This window comes from Puma concolor, chromosome B1 (genome assembly GCF_028749965.1).
Source record: "Puma concolor isolate L17-30 chromosome B1, mPumCon1.1.hap2, whole genome shotgun sequence".
In the NCBI taxonomy this organism is placed as follows: Eukaryota; Metazoa; Chordata; class Mammalia; order Carnivora; family Felidae; genus Puma; species Puma concolor.
Window position 1 is genome coordinate 111,283,965 of NC_141670.1, and position 16,214 is coordinate 111,300,178.

At 39.1% G+C, this 16,214-nt stretch overlaps 1 protein-coding gene across 23 annotated transcripts in view; it reads right to left on the bottom strand.

The window, feature by feature from the left end:
- Positions 1-1,564: 1,564 nt before the first annotated feature.
- The window catches only part of ANK2 (ankyrin 2), a 673,807-nt gene continuing 659,157 nt past the window's right edge, over positions 1,565-16,214 (bottom strand). For 17 of the 23 annotated variants that reach the window (XM_086704357.1, XM_086704361.1, XM_086704354.1 and 14 more), the window contains 8 exons: positions 15,075-15,360; positions 13,167-13,455; positions 10,723-10,815; positions 10,111-10,194; positions 9,843-10,007; positions 8,387-8,569; positions 6,802-6,893; positions 1,565-3,822 (listed from right to left, as the gene is read on the bottom strand). In XM_086704357.1, coding sequence (XP_086560483.1) covers positions 3,639-3,822; positions 6,802-6,893; positions 8,387-8,569; positions 9,843-10,007; positions 10,111-10,194; positions 10,723-10,815; positions 13,167-13,455; positions 15,075-15,360 — 1,376 coding nt within the window. In that variant the 3' untranslated portion in view covers positions 1,565-3,638. The remainder of the gene's footprint in view (positions 3,823-6,801; positions 6,894-8,386; positions 8,570-9,842; positions 10,008-10,110; positions 10,195-10,722; positions 10,816-13,166; positions 13,456-15,074; positions 15,361-16,214) is intronic. The other 6 variants (XM_086704366.1, XM_086704358.1, XM_086704368.1 and 3 more) reach the window with 4 other exon arrangements.

Genomic DNA, 16,214 nt, shown 5'->3' on the forward strand with positions numbered 1-16,214 from the left:
CAAGAAAACCTTGTAGTGATTTTGTTTTTCATTAAATATTTGGTTGGCTTCTCTTTATCTGTTCTTTTCATGTGCTTGTCTACTTGCCTACACCCAGACCAGACCCTCCATGCTGAAATATATTGAATTCCATCACTAGCCACCTAAGTTCAAATGCTGTTCGTGCCCGTTTCAATGTGTGTATATGTAACTGTCTCTTCTTTGTAACTAATTCAATTCATTTATGAAATGTGCATAATCTTCCCTCAGTCGGGAGGTGGAGGGGTGGTGTTCACCCTACCTTACATTTTAAATATGTTTCTGTAAAAGGACATATGAACCACTGTTCATTGTTTTAATGGAGTTTGTACACCAATTAATGAAACGTGAGAAGACATTGAATATTCATTCCCTGATGCTTTAATCTCCTTAATCAAACTCAAGGCACCGGAAGCCATGAGTTCCCGTCAGTAGAAAACACAGCCCATGAGAAAAATGAGAGGAAGAGGATGGTCACACAGACAATCCTACTTTGGGAATTTTTTTTAACCTTGACTCTATTTTTATTATTTTTTTAATTTCAAGCATACTTGGTATTTTAATTTCGGGAGATCTTGTAAATCAACTAGGCATATGAGCCAGATCCAGTGAGCTTTACAGCTTATACTAGTTAAAACTTCAGTAAAACCTACTCGATTTCCTACCCATGTCTTTTTGTACGTTTTTTTACAGTAAAAAATAGTCTAGCGGCACTAAAGAGATTTTTCAAAAAACAAAAACAAAAAAACTCTCCAAATACAACTGATTTCAGTCTTGTATGTTTCTGCCCTTTTGCTGTTTATATTGATGTATCCATTTAGTGTTTAATTCTCAGGCTAGGAGATAAATAACACCCCCACGCACCCCAGCAAAATGCTGTTCCCAAAAAAGGGTGTTTCCAGAGCACCCCACTGCCTTGTAAGAGAAAACTAAAATGGAAGAGTCATGCCCAGTGGGCCTCGCTGCCCTACCAATCCCTGGTTACACTCCCCTCATTTTCCCCAAGCCCCCAAATTCCTATTTATTTAGTAATGATCCCAAAACTAAATATAAATCTTTGTTTTTCTCTTTTTTTTTTTAATTTTTTTAACGTTTATTTATTTTTGAGACAGAGACAGAGCACGAACGGGGGAGGGGCAGAGAGAGAGGGAGACCCAGAATCGGAAGCAGGCTCCAGGCTCTGAGCCATCAGCCCAGAGCCCGACGCGGGGCTCGAACTCACGGACCTCGAACTCACGGACCTCGAGATCCTGACCTGAGCTGAAGCCGGACGCTTAACCGACTGAGCCACCCAGGCGCCCCTGTTTTTCTCCTTTTGCATAACAAACACAATACAAATTTCTTTGAGAGCAAGGACAAAATCTTTCTGCTCATCTCCGTGTTTAACACAGTGTTGGGCATGTAGCATCTTCAGCTACTAAATAAAAACTACAAGGAAAAGGGCAATTTGTGTCTTTTTTGGCTTTAAATGTATCACATCTCTTTAATAATGTCTTAGCTCCTGAAATCACAGATTAAGTGATAAAGAAGAATAAATCACTGTTGCCACATTTAACACTTGTACATTTTATTTAATTAAATCAGCCATTGTACACATTTGCAGCTATGTATTGTTAGTGTTGTATTTTTTTTCCATTAACTAATACATGCCCTCATAGATATATTCAATTAGTGTTATCACCATGGGAACAAGATGCTGATTCATCAACTGAAAATTCACTTCTTCTCACAGTATTCAAGTTTTTTGATTACACAGCAAAAATCAAAACCAAAAAAAGGTGAATAACCATTATGTTGTTACACAGACATCATCTGCACTGCAAATAACACAACAGAAATGCTTTTCTTGAGCTCCAGTGAAGGTTCTGACAAGAAGGCCATGGTGTGTCTCAAAAAGTTTCACCATCAGCCTCTCTCATTTTGGCTGCCAAAAAAGCTTTATTTCCTATCCAACTGCCAAAAAGTGCTAGCATTTGAGGCTTAAGAGATTTGGCTTATGGGAAATCTCCCTCCCAGGAAATTTGCGCCCTTGGCAACACTACTTGAAATGATGAAGTGCCATTGTTTGTCACTTTTGTTTTTGACATTCGGAGCAATGAGTCATTTTTGCACAACAGGAAAAGACCAGATAGAATTGGAAAATGTTCAATCCCTGGAGGATAGACTCTTTTTTTTTTTTAATTTCATCTTCATCGAATATACTTTTCTTTAACAAATAACTGATTCAAAATGTATACTGTTTATATGAATATATTTGTGAATATATATATATGTTAAAATGCTACACAGCTTCAACCACTAGAGGAATAAGGAATTAGGACATGGAAATCACTCAGATGATTAAAGTTCCTTCTTTGAAACAAACAAAAAAGTGCACAAATGCACTTAAGAGTTTCCAAGGGAGTTTGGATTTCAAATAAATAAATCAAAAATTTTAACCAAAACCCAATTTGTAAGGATTTCTCAACCTTGTCTGCAAGCTAAAAAACAGACCTAGCTGAAAAGTGAAAAGTGCTTGCTCAGGGTCAGAAGAATGAAAACCATCAGTGTGATTAGAAGAGAAGTTTTGTCTGTGGTTTTGATTTTTAAATGCTACATGCAGGTATTAGAGAAGATATAAACCCGGAGAGGGGGGAAAAAACACTCCAGCATGGTGAAGGAGTTTAACCTTTTGCGTAGTGGGTAAATCTTGTTTCCAATGAATTATCTACAGTGCAGTGGCCAGAAGAAAGTACCACCAATAAGACAGCGTGGTTTGCTAAAGCAGCAATGAAAACTGGAAAAGTACAGTAGTTATAGCTTTTAAAATACCCTGCCAATGTGTCCAAAATCCAAAAGACCTGAAGATGCTAGAACGCCACAGGATGTAGCTGTTAGCAGCTGAATACCTCATTGTTTCACTCTTTTTGCCTTCTGCTCCCCTTCTCCCCTCCCTCAGAGTGGCTGTTGGAGAATCATAAATCAAGGCTGGCCAGCACCAGCAATAAGTGCTTAGTTAGGATAGTTCCTTGAGGTCATTAACCCATCTTTAACTAGGAGCAATGGCTACTCTGGAAGGTCTAAGGACATGGTAGGTCTGAAGTGCTTCTTTTGCAGTAGAACTGTATTATCATTCGATTGTGTTAGCAATATCTTAATTAACCATTGTTCAGCAATTTCTAGAGGCCTTTTATTTCCATGATGCCCAGTGTAGTTATGATAGGCAGTGGTTTTAATTTTAATATGTTGTTCATCTGAGCATTTTAGCTATATACATTGTACAAGGATATCCCTTGGAAGGATTCCTATATATCAACACTTGAAGAGGTCTGTAGGTGAAGTTCTTCTGATCGATGGATTTTCATGGAGCTTGTGCAGAAGCAAAGAATGACGGAGGTGGCCAGTTTCCAGTTTAGCACAGACACAACAAAGTAGTGGATACAGCATCCAGACTGAAGGATGCTATCTTTGGTCACAAATTAGCTTACAGTTAAAGAGGATGGGGAAAAACTAAAACAAAATGCAGTGTTTTTGCTAAAAGTGGAAGTGTCAGGGTATCCCATTAGGTCGCTCTGCTAGTGAAACGGGAAGTTGCATATCGAGTGGATGTGTGGTTTCTGGTGTGAGGACAGGGCAGCCCCTCATTTGGCCTCTTGCTTCGAGTCCTCCTTGCAGAAATGCCGAAGGAGTTGCTGGAGGTCGCGCTGGAGGTCATCTTGGTCTAGTGCTTCTGGTACATCCTCCAGGTGCTCCAAGTAAATGTGTTTTCCATGCTGGTCCTTCACCACAGCCCTCTTCTGTGTACTGGCTTTACTCATTGTCGTCCTGGAGGAAAGCAGACAAGAGAGAATTATACTTTCTTCACTACAAGGCAGCCACCACCTTTGGGGTGGGAGTGATCACTGTGACACGAAAATACTTCACTGTGCTACCTCTGGATACTTCTAGACTGAGCTATTAGTTTAACATCTGCAGCCATCCTCCCACCTCTCTCTTTTAAACATGGCCTCTCCCATCTGACGTAAGTCATGAAATGTTTTAAAGTATTTTGGAACAAAGAATATTTTTTAAAACTTTCAGAACTATTTCAAAGAAATAAAACCATGCTTCAATAAGATTCTCTCCAAAAGCAACCATACAACCATTCATGTTTGTTTAAGGTGCACTGATTTGAAAGCGCTTGGCACATCCCGAAACAGGGATTCCATATGTACTTTTTGACAGGCTAGGAAAAATAGTTTTTGATTTTCTGAAAACACCTCAGCTGTCAGCTTAATCCTTAGAGTTGCATCCTGTTCTGGGAAATGTTCTAGGAAAACTTTTCCATGAGACACAGATCTTTAAAAACGGGAATCTTATTCTATCAACATAGAGGAAGGTGAATACCAACGAGAGACGAGGACTGCCCCAGCCTTGAAACTTCATCTGGAGACGGTAGGGAAGAGAGAGGAGAGAGAGAAAACACCGAGAGACAGATCCTTCCTCCATCTGCTCAGATTTCCAGGACTTTGCCCATTTTTGGTCTTCTATGCCACTGACTAGTGCTTTCTTGGCTCCCTCCTAATGATTACTTGACAAAAGGGGCTATGATGTACTGTGGTATTTAGTACTATTTTCCTGTATCCCTACTTGAAAATTATTAAACTGTAATTTGTTCATTCTCTGTCCTTCCATCTACTTCTCAACAGAATTATTCATTCTGTAAATATGTGGTGAACATTTTTATGTGCCAGGCACTATGATTGTAATAAATAAGGAAAACAAATCGCAGAGATTTTAAGCGATGTTCCAAATACAAAGTAACACAGTTAGTATGAAGTGAGGCCAAGACTCAAGGATTCCAGAGCCTGAATCCGTAACCACGATGCCATGCATCTTCACTTAAAACCACAGAAGAGCAGTCTTCTTAGCTTTACTCCAGCATTTTTCTTAATGGATTCCTAGTGTTCAGAAGCTAGAGGTTCTGCACTGTCATGCCTTTAAGATCATCCCGAGTTTTCATTGTTCTACCTTCTCACACTGCCATGCACTTAAGATACTCCTGATTTAAAAAAAAAAAAAGACTTATTTTAGCCAAAATACTTTCAGGTTTTCTTTTGGGCATCTTTGTCTCCTTCTTCCTTCTTCTCATGTTTTCTTATTCTCTCCTTCCTTTGACACCACATGAATTATTTTGTATCTGAAAGCAAACTTAAATTTATTCCTCTTGATAAAAAAGGTCCAATTTTGTTCCAGTGGTTGAAATCAGATTGTGTTTTTCTCACGATTCAGCACCCATAATATTTTTCTTCTCCGAAAAGGCAAATATCTGATTATTTCTGCCAAGAGCTAATAGCAGCCTTCGTGGCACTGGTGTGGCTGTGTTGGGGGGTGGGGGGGGAGGCGGTGAATGAGCTTCTATCACAGGACAATCCCTGATATTTTGTGCAGATATCGTAGATGAATGTGCTTATGAGCATGTGTATGCATGTAACTCAAGCAGTGGAATGAATTTACTTATGTGTATTCAGGGGAGCAGTGGGGATGATAAAATATCTTCAGCAACATACAAGATAAAGCAGTGTACTGACAAATACAGTTCCGGAACTAAATAGCTGTAGAACTTAATTGAGTTGTTCCATATCCCTGGCTTCAAATTCACCAGCAGTAATTAAGAAGTTTGGATTAGATGGTCTCTAAATCTATCCCGATGTAAAGATCTCATGATGTTAGGGTGTACATGGTTTGTGTGGCTTTGTCTGCATAACTGAATAAAAGACGTAAAAGTTCAGAGTATAAAAAGTTCTTTATCCTTAATTCACGGGGCATTTTTAAAGTTCCCTGAGCAATTACACTCTTTTAAATTCTTAGCTGCTGCTGTTTTTCACATGTGATTGGAGGGCGGAATTGTGACAGAACCTTTAATTCGCTGTTCTAATTATTATGTTCTGCAGGCTGAAAATAGCTCTGTAGAGTACTATAAATGACAATCTTTTTCTTCTTTACAATGAAGCGAGAAGAACAATAGTAACTTGAATTTCCATTGTGTCTTTTCACTGAGAAGCTGAGGACACTTTTTTAGCATGGTGCTGCTAAAGGACCAAAGAGAGAGGGGACTAGAGAGAAGGGCCAGGAGACAAGGCAACGGTGCTGACAATCACGCATCAAGTAGGTGATAGGGACGACACAGACACAGCGTCACAGCTTGTCTCTTTCCTCAGGCACAAAAATGAGCCACTTACTTCTTTTATGGCCCTTTCTTAACTTGTTAAAATCCCTGGTTTCAGCATTTACAATCAGATTTGTGGGTATCCAACTCATGCTCATGTTATTTGCCACTCGCATGCAAGATCATGAAACAACTTAAAGATTTTAGAAGCAGCTTAAAAACAAAAACAAAACCCCAAAGCATGTGCCACTCAGCATTATGATTCGATACGACTGAGCTGAAGGTAGCTGGTCACAAGATTAATCTGTGAGCAGCTGATTGGTTTCCTCTCCAAATGTGCTCCAAATCTGTCAACACAATGGAATATTCTAGCCAGTTGGCCTTAACGAAACTGATGACTTGTTAAAACCCAGGGAGTGGTTGTGTGAACAGGTGTCTCAGTTCCCCTCAAGCCTTGGTATCATTTTCAAAGCGTCAAGAGGACACTACAGGTTTGACACACTGACAGATCTACCACTTGGCAAAGCGGACAACGTAGACAGAGTTGGTAATTCCCAAGGGACGTTAGGGCAGAGGTAGGGGCTCTGTTTTTCTTACAAGTGGAAAAAAAAGTCAAGGTGTTAGTAGGCAGAGCATAACCCCATGCTAACCCAAACCTTTTAATTACTGATCCATCCTCTTTCAGAATCTCATTCTCTACTAAACTGGGTAAGTGCACTTTCATGTGGCTACCTGTATAGCTCAAAGCCTGAAGAAAAAAGAAAGTAAGACAAAACCCACCATGAGCCATGGACTTAAAAAAAAGCTATTACTTTGCTTAATTGATACCATAAAAAGATATACTTGAAAGGAGAAATAAAAACAATCCTAGGAACAAATGTAAATACTGAGTTTTATTTACATCTCTCCCATTTGTGAGGGCGATGTATTGTATTACTCATAAATGTTGGTAAATAGCATCTGTACCGATCGACTTTTAATTTCCTCCACACCTCATCCCCCCTCTTTCTCCGGTGGAGACTCTAATGATGAATATAATGATCAGAGGCAAAAACAAGCAGCAAATGAATAAAGCCCAAAGCGTGCAACTCACATAATTCACCTTTTGGTTATACAAGGTCAAAATACTGTCCTTAAAAGTATTTAAATAAGGTATGCTTTTCATATCCCAATGCATTCCCATATATAATCTCAATGCACATTGTGGGTGTAGAAGAGAATGCACATATAACATTTAACTTCAAAATGTCTCAATAGCAAAAAAATGTTTTGTAGATGTTTGCATATGCCCTACAATCCCTTAGTGAAAACCCCTGGGGCCAGATGTATCTCAGAATTCGGAATATTTTCCCTTTTGGATTTTAGAAAGGTAGTATGATATATATGCTGTATATTTGAATACCTCTGATGGGGCAGGGACAGCATCTACTAATCAAACGCATAAATATATCCACAGCAAAACATATGAATATTCAGTCTAGGTAGGACCGAAAGACTCTCCATGTCATTATAACTCCATATCAGCTCACATTAAGTTTTACTGCCAAGTTAGCTTGCTATTAACCTACAAAATTTGTATTGGTTTTCAGAATTTTGGGATCTTTTTAATCCTAGTAAGGGTTTGTGGATCTGTCCCTATGGACCCATTTCCTAATTACTGAAAATCAGAACTTAAATAATTATAAATGCTTGTTTTAGATCTAGGTTTAAAATAAATCAGAGTTTTCATTAATGCCTATCTTTGGAAATATTTGAGAGCATTAGCTACTAGAGATAATTCACAATCTCTTTCTCTCTTTCTTTCTTTCTTTCTTTCTTTCTTTCTTTCTTTCCCTCCCTTTCTTTCTTTCTTTCTTTCTTTCTTTCTTTCTTTCTTTCTTTCTTTCTTTCTTTCTCTTACTAATTAAAGAATTAAAGTCACTTCTGGAGCATCTAAACAAGATGTACAATCGTGACCTAACTCCAGAGATTCTGATTCAGTTGAAGCGAATCCTGGTCATCTAGACTTTTAAAAGCATTTAAGATGACACGGAACTTGTCGCTTTGTGGATACCACAAGTTGAGAAAACGTTACCTCACTGTACAAGTTATTCAAACAGCAACTCTACCCTCTTGAATTATTCTGCACCCTTCCATGAATACATATATGGAATGACATAATGGTAAATCATTTTATTTTTAAACACAAAGCAAGCACAAAACACACAACACAAAAACTCAAAAGTGATAATGCTTCTATACCTCTTCAAAGTCATCTTTGGCTGAAGGAAGATCAGTGGCTAAACTAGAATCACCCAGATGTTTCTCCATCCTTTCTCCATGTACCATAGTTGTTTTAACAACTTTGCTGACTCTACGGCCTTCCACTGGTTCAGCCTGAAATTGTGAGGTACTGGACAAAATGCTGGGCTCAGACAAAGTTACCTAATGAATGAAGGACACATGATAACACAGTTTCTGACTGCCAAAATGTAACAGTGATGGATTTTTCTATGTAAAAACAAACAAACAAACAAAACCCCAAAACCTTAAAATGGTATACACAGGCCTTCTGGAAAATAGTATTTTGGAAAAGAGAAGCAGGTACTAAAAGAAAGAAAAAAGCCTATAATCAACCGGTAATGCCTATATAATGACTCTATACACACAGCACCAAACCCACCACCCATTAATCAGCTGAACGAAAATCTGTCAGGAAGTATAATGAATAAGAAACTGATTCCTCAGCGACATGACAACCTGAGCATGAACTCTCTTTTCCCCCATGTTTAAATGGTTTTGATTTTATGAAGATAAAATTAAACCCCAAAAGAGGAACTCTCAAAGATATGAGAAATTGAAAAAGTAGATTTCTAGAGAAACTGTGGGTGCGATAATAAACTTCTGAGGATGTGAATGAATGCAAAACAGTGAGTGTGTCACCAATGATATGTCAAAGGGAGTAAACGTTCCTCAGAGAGGGAAGTAGAACAGAAAGAAGTAAAACTATAAATCAAGGAGTTTCTGGATCCTGGCTTTAGTGACTGAAATGCAGAAGTTTAAATATCAAATATTTATCTCCAGTGCCCTACAGAAGACTGCTATGCTGCCCGGGCACAAGCATTACAACACAATTTTACAAGGTCTTTTCATGATATACAGCTCACCAGCAAATGGAATTCTGGTCTTTTAAAATTTCAGTTTTGGATTTCTGTTTTATGTACTCAGCCATGAATTAAACAGAAAATAGAAATAAGAAGGACCAGGGGCACCTGGGTGGCTCAGTTGGTCGAGCGTCCGACCCTTGATTTCAGCTCAAGTCCTGATCTCAGGGTTGTGAGATCAAGCCCTGCATCCGGCTCTGTGCTGACAGTGCAGTGCCTGCTTGGGATTCTCTCTCTACCCCCCCCCGCCCCTCCCCCGCTCGCTCGCTCGCTCTCTCTCTCTCTCTCTCTCTCTCTCAAAATAAATAAATGAACTTAAAAAAATAAATACATAAGAAGGACCAAACAGAGACAATGAGTATAATGGCTACAAATGTCCTTGAAGGTTAGTTTAAAATTCCACAAAATCATGAAGAAACATGTGAATATGCAACCGAAAGCAGAGTGCCATATAAGCGGGAGCAGTGGGGCCAGTATGGACAATCGTGTCCACCTCTTCTGACTCTGTTTTAGACCTCTCCATAAAATCAGGTTGGAGAATCAGATGATCTTACCTCTGACTGTTCAGTGTCACTCTTTAATACAATGCGCTTCATGACTTTGGAATAGCCATCTCCTTCCTCAATGCTGATGGGTCCCTGTGCCATTCCCTGCATTGTAACCTCTTCTTTCTCTGTGCCATCAGAGGCTACGTACCGCCTAATGATTTTCCTAGTGACCTGAAAGATATTTTATTCATGTATCTTGTGTTTGAGTGACAGTACCGGGGTACCGATAAGTTTTAAACAGGAGGCTTTGAGATCAACCATGTTAGGACAATACCTTCTTTACCACAGTGTGTCCATGCTCATCAATGTATTCTTCTTCTGTGACTGTTTCTGGGGGTATGTCAGGCATATCATCTCCCTAAACAGTTGAGAGAAAACGGTCACTTCAGTGTCGGGCATCAATTCTGAGAAACTACTCCCAAGTGCTTATAATGTTAGAAAATGAAGGGAGCTACTGAGAAGCACTGCTGAGATGCCAAATCCTGTCGAGTAGTGTGTTTTAAAGAAAAAAAAAAAAAAAAAAGGTGGGAAGTAACATGCTTAGGAGAAGTGGACCAAAGTTAGGCGTAAAACAAACACTCCAACAAAAACAGACAAGCAAGGTGAGGTGGGTGGAACTGAAGAAGCGGTCTCTCTCTTGCTGCTTGCTCTCTTGGAAGTGGGCTGCCAATGTCATCACCACTGCAGGTTTTTTTTTTTTTTTTTTTTTTTTTTTTTTTTTTTTACGAACAAAACTTAGGAGAGTTAAGTGAAGGGGTCTGCTTTTGAATGGCCATGCACTACCTAAAGAGCATGCCAAGCCCTCGTGGCTCCATGGCTAGCATCACTCTCTGAGGGTTACGGGGACAGAAGTGTCCCGGACGTGCAGGAACGTAACAGCTGGTACCTGAATAATCACTCGTCGGCGGACAACCCTGGTAGTTACCATCGCCTCCTCATCTGAGCTGGCCTCCAGCTCACCTAATTCCTCTGTTAGCTCCTGGTGGAAGCATGGAAGCATCGTTTTGTTTAACACGCTAAGGAATGTCTTCACTACTGGTTTCTGCTTTAGTTCACACGGTTTTCTGAAAGTTTTATTCATGGAGGCTGTGCTAGAAAAGCCAGCACAGCAAACAAGTGTGTCTGTCTGACACTTTGGTAAGAATACTTTTTTGTTCAATGAATGCAAACAATTCTGGAATTCTGAAAGCTGAGTGCCCATCTGTCAGAATCTATCAAAAGAAATGAGCCACTTGTCCACATTACTTCTTGGACTTAAACTCCTGATAAACAAGCAAATGTAAACCAAAACTTAAGCAACACACACACACACACACACACACACACAGACACACAACACTTGGAAGCCATCAATACTCAACACTCAGGCTTAGGCTTAGAATGATTAACCCACAGGTATAGAAACAACTCATGCTTGTAGCAGAACTTTCTGCAAAAAGTCAAAATTTCCTGCAGCTCTTATCTAGCCAGTTGAGCATCTCCCTGGCAACAAACAAGGCAGGCTATGAATAATATTAGACTCATTTTGCAGAGAAGTTAAGATGCACAGGCCAGTCTGATTTTATGGGTCTGGCCCAGAGTCAAAGATGGAGCTAAGAACACAATTTTAGATTAGAACATATCTCGGGAGTGTTCCATTGAATTACTCTTTCCTAACAGGATACTACTTTTTTTTTTTTTTTTTAAAGAAAACTCAATGATATTTTTTCAACATATTTTAACATATCTGACATATTTCTATATGCTTTTCTGCTAAAGGAAAACATGTAAAATCGAAACCAAACTGTACATTCTGGAATCTGCTGCCTAGAAAGATGATCAGCAAGAAAAGTGACTGAAGTCAGATCCTCAAGTTAGGGTCATGAGAATTAAGGGTCAAAATAGGAAGCGTCACAGAGATAACTGGATATTCACCAAGAATCAATGGAACAGGCCCATAGAAAGTGGAATACAGAATGACTTATCAAAATTTATTTATATGCATAGAAAAAATAAATGAATTATACAGATAATTGTTTGAAATCTATACTTCAATTAGCCAATGGATTCTTAGGCTAAATTTAGTAACTCCTAAGCCCTGACAGCATCTTTGAAACATTTTTACCAGAATTCATTTAAGCTGAGAATTTGGGAGATGAGTAATTCTCTGCAAAGGTACACTTAAAATAAAAACCCATTCATGGGATGAATTCATTATTTAAGATAACTACCAAAACTGGGACACAGTTCTCATTTGCCTGAAACTCCCCTAATTTTAGTTATGATCTTAGATAAATCCTGCTAGCAGATGTCACCCTCATAGTGAACAAAAATAAATGTAGGACTTAAGCCCACAGATATGTTGTATCATGCTTTTCTTCAAAACCTTTCAGTTCTTTTCTATACCTCATTCTTTACTACTGAGACCTATATTAATGCTTTAAAAACACGGTGACATAAAAAAATGCTTTTGAATTCTAAAAGGACAAATATATAATTTAATAGATATTAAATTTAATCCAAACAGATTCTCACACTTTTTTGTGCATGACAATCATCCAGAGAGTTATTTAAAATGCAGATTCTTGCTCCCCTCTTCCCTGAGATTCATTCCTCTGAGGAGGGCTTAAACACCGCCGGTGAACACTGAGGCATGTGAATGATTCAGAATACACCGTTTAAATTAATTTCTTAGATGGTCTCCGGAGACCCCTCTTTGCAACATCAAAGCTCCCTTAATGACAAAGGAAACACTTAAGTAAGTTTCTGCTCCTTATTCTGACATTCTGAACCACGATAAGTTGAGGTACACTGTCCTTTTTCAAAGTCATTCTTAAAATAGGTATAAGGAGACCTATTTTGGAAATAATCCTTCCTTTAATGAGGAAAATTTGGGGAGGGGAGGAAAACCCCACCTGATATCCACAGTCTGCGTGTTCATCACCTGACAGCACAGACAGATGTAACCAGAGTCTGGCTCCCACAAGTTTCCATGGCTGGCACGTACCGGGGGCCCTGTTAATCCCCCTCACTAGTCTTCGTGCCCATGGTTAGCAACTCTGAAAAGCTACATCAGGCATACTGTTTCACTCCAGGGTTCATTTTCCTTAGCAAAAGGGTTTCCCAATTGGAAAATTAAGGCTCATGCTCAGGTAGCAAGAATTAGAACTGTGTATCTTTTTTTTTTTTTTTTCCTAGATTCCCTGGCTCCCACGTTTTAAAGGGGATTGAGGGGTTTCCAGGGTCCAGGTCAATTTTTTTCAGAGAAAAAATAAACCATCAGAGAAATGGAAACTGGGGAAGATTTGTAGCTTTGCTGCCTGTGGGCAAGGAAAGAGAGGAGATCCTTACCTTATGGAAAGCTGCATCGTCATCGAATCTTTCAAGGGCCTGTGGCTGGTCATCAGCAGACTCCACTATCACAAGGCTAGTTTTCTGAGAACTCTCCTCCTTATGTTCTGGGGGCTCTTCGGGTTCCTGTACGATGGGAGAGTCGCCCTGCTCACTAGATGTTGGAGTCTGGAGGTGTGGCCTCTCCTCCTCAGGAGGGGTACTGATTTCCTCAGGTGTCTTGCTTTGAGAGCCAGATATAGCCGTAGGCTTTTGAGTCTCTGACACTTCCGTCCCTGGGGTTGTCACACTGAAATGGAAAAGCCAAGTTACACCATGAGAGCATTTACATTTCCCCTTTTGCTGAAGCAAGGCAATTGGGACAAAAGATGGAACTTGTCTTCATGGTCCATGACAAGTCAAAATAAGTTTTGTATATATGGCCGAGAAATGAAATTTGAATAAAAATCATATGTAAGAAAGTTACAGCTCCTTGATCTAGTATTGGCTGGGATGGATCTATTCTAAAGAGAAAAATTATTCTAAAATGTATTACCATTTCTTAATCTCTACAAAGTATATAAATTATAATTTCATCTTTTCTTTGATAACTCAAGGTTATCTTGAAGATTTGAGGAGGTTTATATAACAAAGATCTGTAGATAATAAGGCTTCTGAAGCAAGAATCAAAGTTTGGGAAATTTTTTTAAACATATATAAACCCCATGTTAATATGGTTATCATAATTGCAAATATAGAGAGATTCTTATTATACTTCTGGAAAATTATTACTTGATGGAAAGACCTAGTTAAAACTTTTTCTTCTGATTTAATTTGGAGTTACTCCAATGCAATCTTTATAATCTCAATTTTAAATACGAAAATTCTTTTTCTGCTTTTAAACTTCTTATTACAAATTTCTGTCACTCTGTAGATACTAAGTGCCCAAATGCCTCTCTGATATTCCCTCTTTGCTTCCCATCTTTTTATTTTTCTTTCTTTCTTCTCTCCCCTAAAATCTAAAGGTAGTTGGTAGGCGGTGGCTCAGTGGAAGAAAGAGGATTTTATTACCCATTTCACCCTCTTCTCAAGCTCCAGTGACCCCAGCAGAAAACTCGCTTACTGGTGTAATCTCCTGACACACTATTCTCAGATTTCAGGTCTGGGGACACACTTGCCTTTCACATCATCTGTTTTCCTTCTCTAGATATAACAAGCGTCATTTAAACAATTCTCTTTCTCATTTGCTTCTATGAAGCCCAGTACTTGAGTTCTGAGCTGACTGTTCTATAGCTTCTTTTAGCCAGAAAGTCTCCAGAAGACTTCTCTGTATTTCCACTCTGAACTTATCCCACTTTATTTTGATGGTCTTTCATTCTGTGTGAATAATTTGTGTTGCGTTTCTATTTTTATTGTCAGCCACCCCAATGCTTTGGTGACATACACTGAGGGCTGCTTCACCTACAGCATCCCTGTTCATACTGTGAACTAGCCATGGGACAACTGGCACATATCAGAGCACTGCAGAGAAGTCAAGTGCAACAGTCTTATAAGCAATAAGCATGAGGTCTTTATGAAATCTTACAGTTTAAACAATGCTTTCACAGGCATATCCTTGACCTGTGACCCTATGAGACGAATAAGGTATATATTCTTATAACTTAGAGATGTGGAAACAGAAACCAAAAAGGGCTTGGGGCTTGCCCAAGGTCATAGAACCGGAAGTTGTTTTAAGCAGATCTACCATACAATGCTGCCATAATTATGTCTCAAATCTTTCGCTCTTTTTCCTGTAGTTCTGGCACTTGTTACTGGTGGGCTTATTTGAAAACCATCTGAAAACAATTTATGGTTGCACATGCCTGGCACTCTTGCCATCCTGGCTTATTTCTTGGAATTACATTGGACAGGCTTTCTTTTGAAACTCACAAGTACTCCTGCTGACATTCAAGAGATGACTCTTCAGGCAGGTCTTGCATTTTCCCTGAGAAATCCTGTTGAACTTGCTCCTTGTGAGTTTGGGGAAAGAGCTCTGTTGCTGAGCTGTCCCCCTCAGTTTTGGGGATGCAATCCTGAAAAGTAGAATAACCGACAGAAATGTCTTCCTCTGAGACAATGGGAGGGTGATCACAGGACTCGCTTTCTTTAGAAGCAGCTTGCTCCTCTTTCTGCTTGTGCTGTGCACTGCATAGTTCCTCTTGAAGTACTGAGAACCCTACAGGGAGAAACAATTTAAATGAAATATTAACTGAAGCTCACTTACATTAAATGGGTATTTACTCGGTAACTATTAATGTGCCACATCCTGTGATAGATCCATGGTTACAAAGCTGAATGAGATAACCGTGTCTGCCTTCAAGATACAGATCATCTATTGAAGCTCAGGCAAGTAAGAATCTGTTGAAATGCAGAGTGACTGGGCCACAGTGCCAGTCAATAAATGCAGGAGCACCCAACTCAGGGTTAAAGAATTAGGAAGGGAAACGCAGAGGGTGTGACATTTTAAGGAGACCTAATGATAACTGCTACTGAGGCATAGAATGTAAGTAGGAAGAAGGATTAGAGTTTAATAATAATTAATAATAGCTAATACATTCTAAGTATTATGTGTTAGGCACTGTTCTAGGTGTTCCACAAGTATTAACTTGTATTAACAACACTTGAGGTTAGTACCCTTTTTTGTGGAGGGTCTCTCATGCCATGCTAAGGAATATTATCATACCCAGGGCAATGAGGAGTCACTAAAAACTTTAGCAGAGGTATGACTGACATTCATCTACTTATTTATTCACTCAACAGATGTATATATTATCAACTATGTAGTAGGTGCTGTTTAGACATTAGAGATATAGCAGTGAACAAGGTAGAAAAGTCCTCACTGAACTTTTATTTCTGCAGATATATATTTATGATAAATTTTAGGAGAAAAGGAAACCATGGTAAAGGGTAAATAGGGCTAGTATTTTAGATAGAATTGTCAGGAAAGGGTGCTTTGGGGAGATTGATTTTGAGCAGAGGCCTGAATAGGTAGGTATTTGATGCTCTGAGGGAAGAATGCTCCAGAGTGGA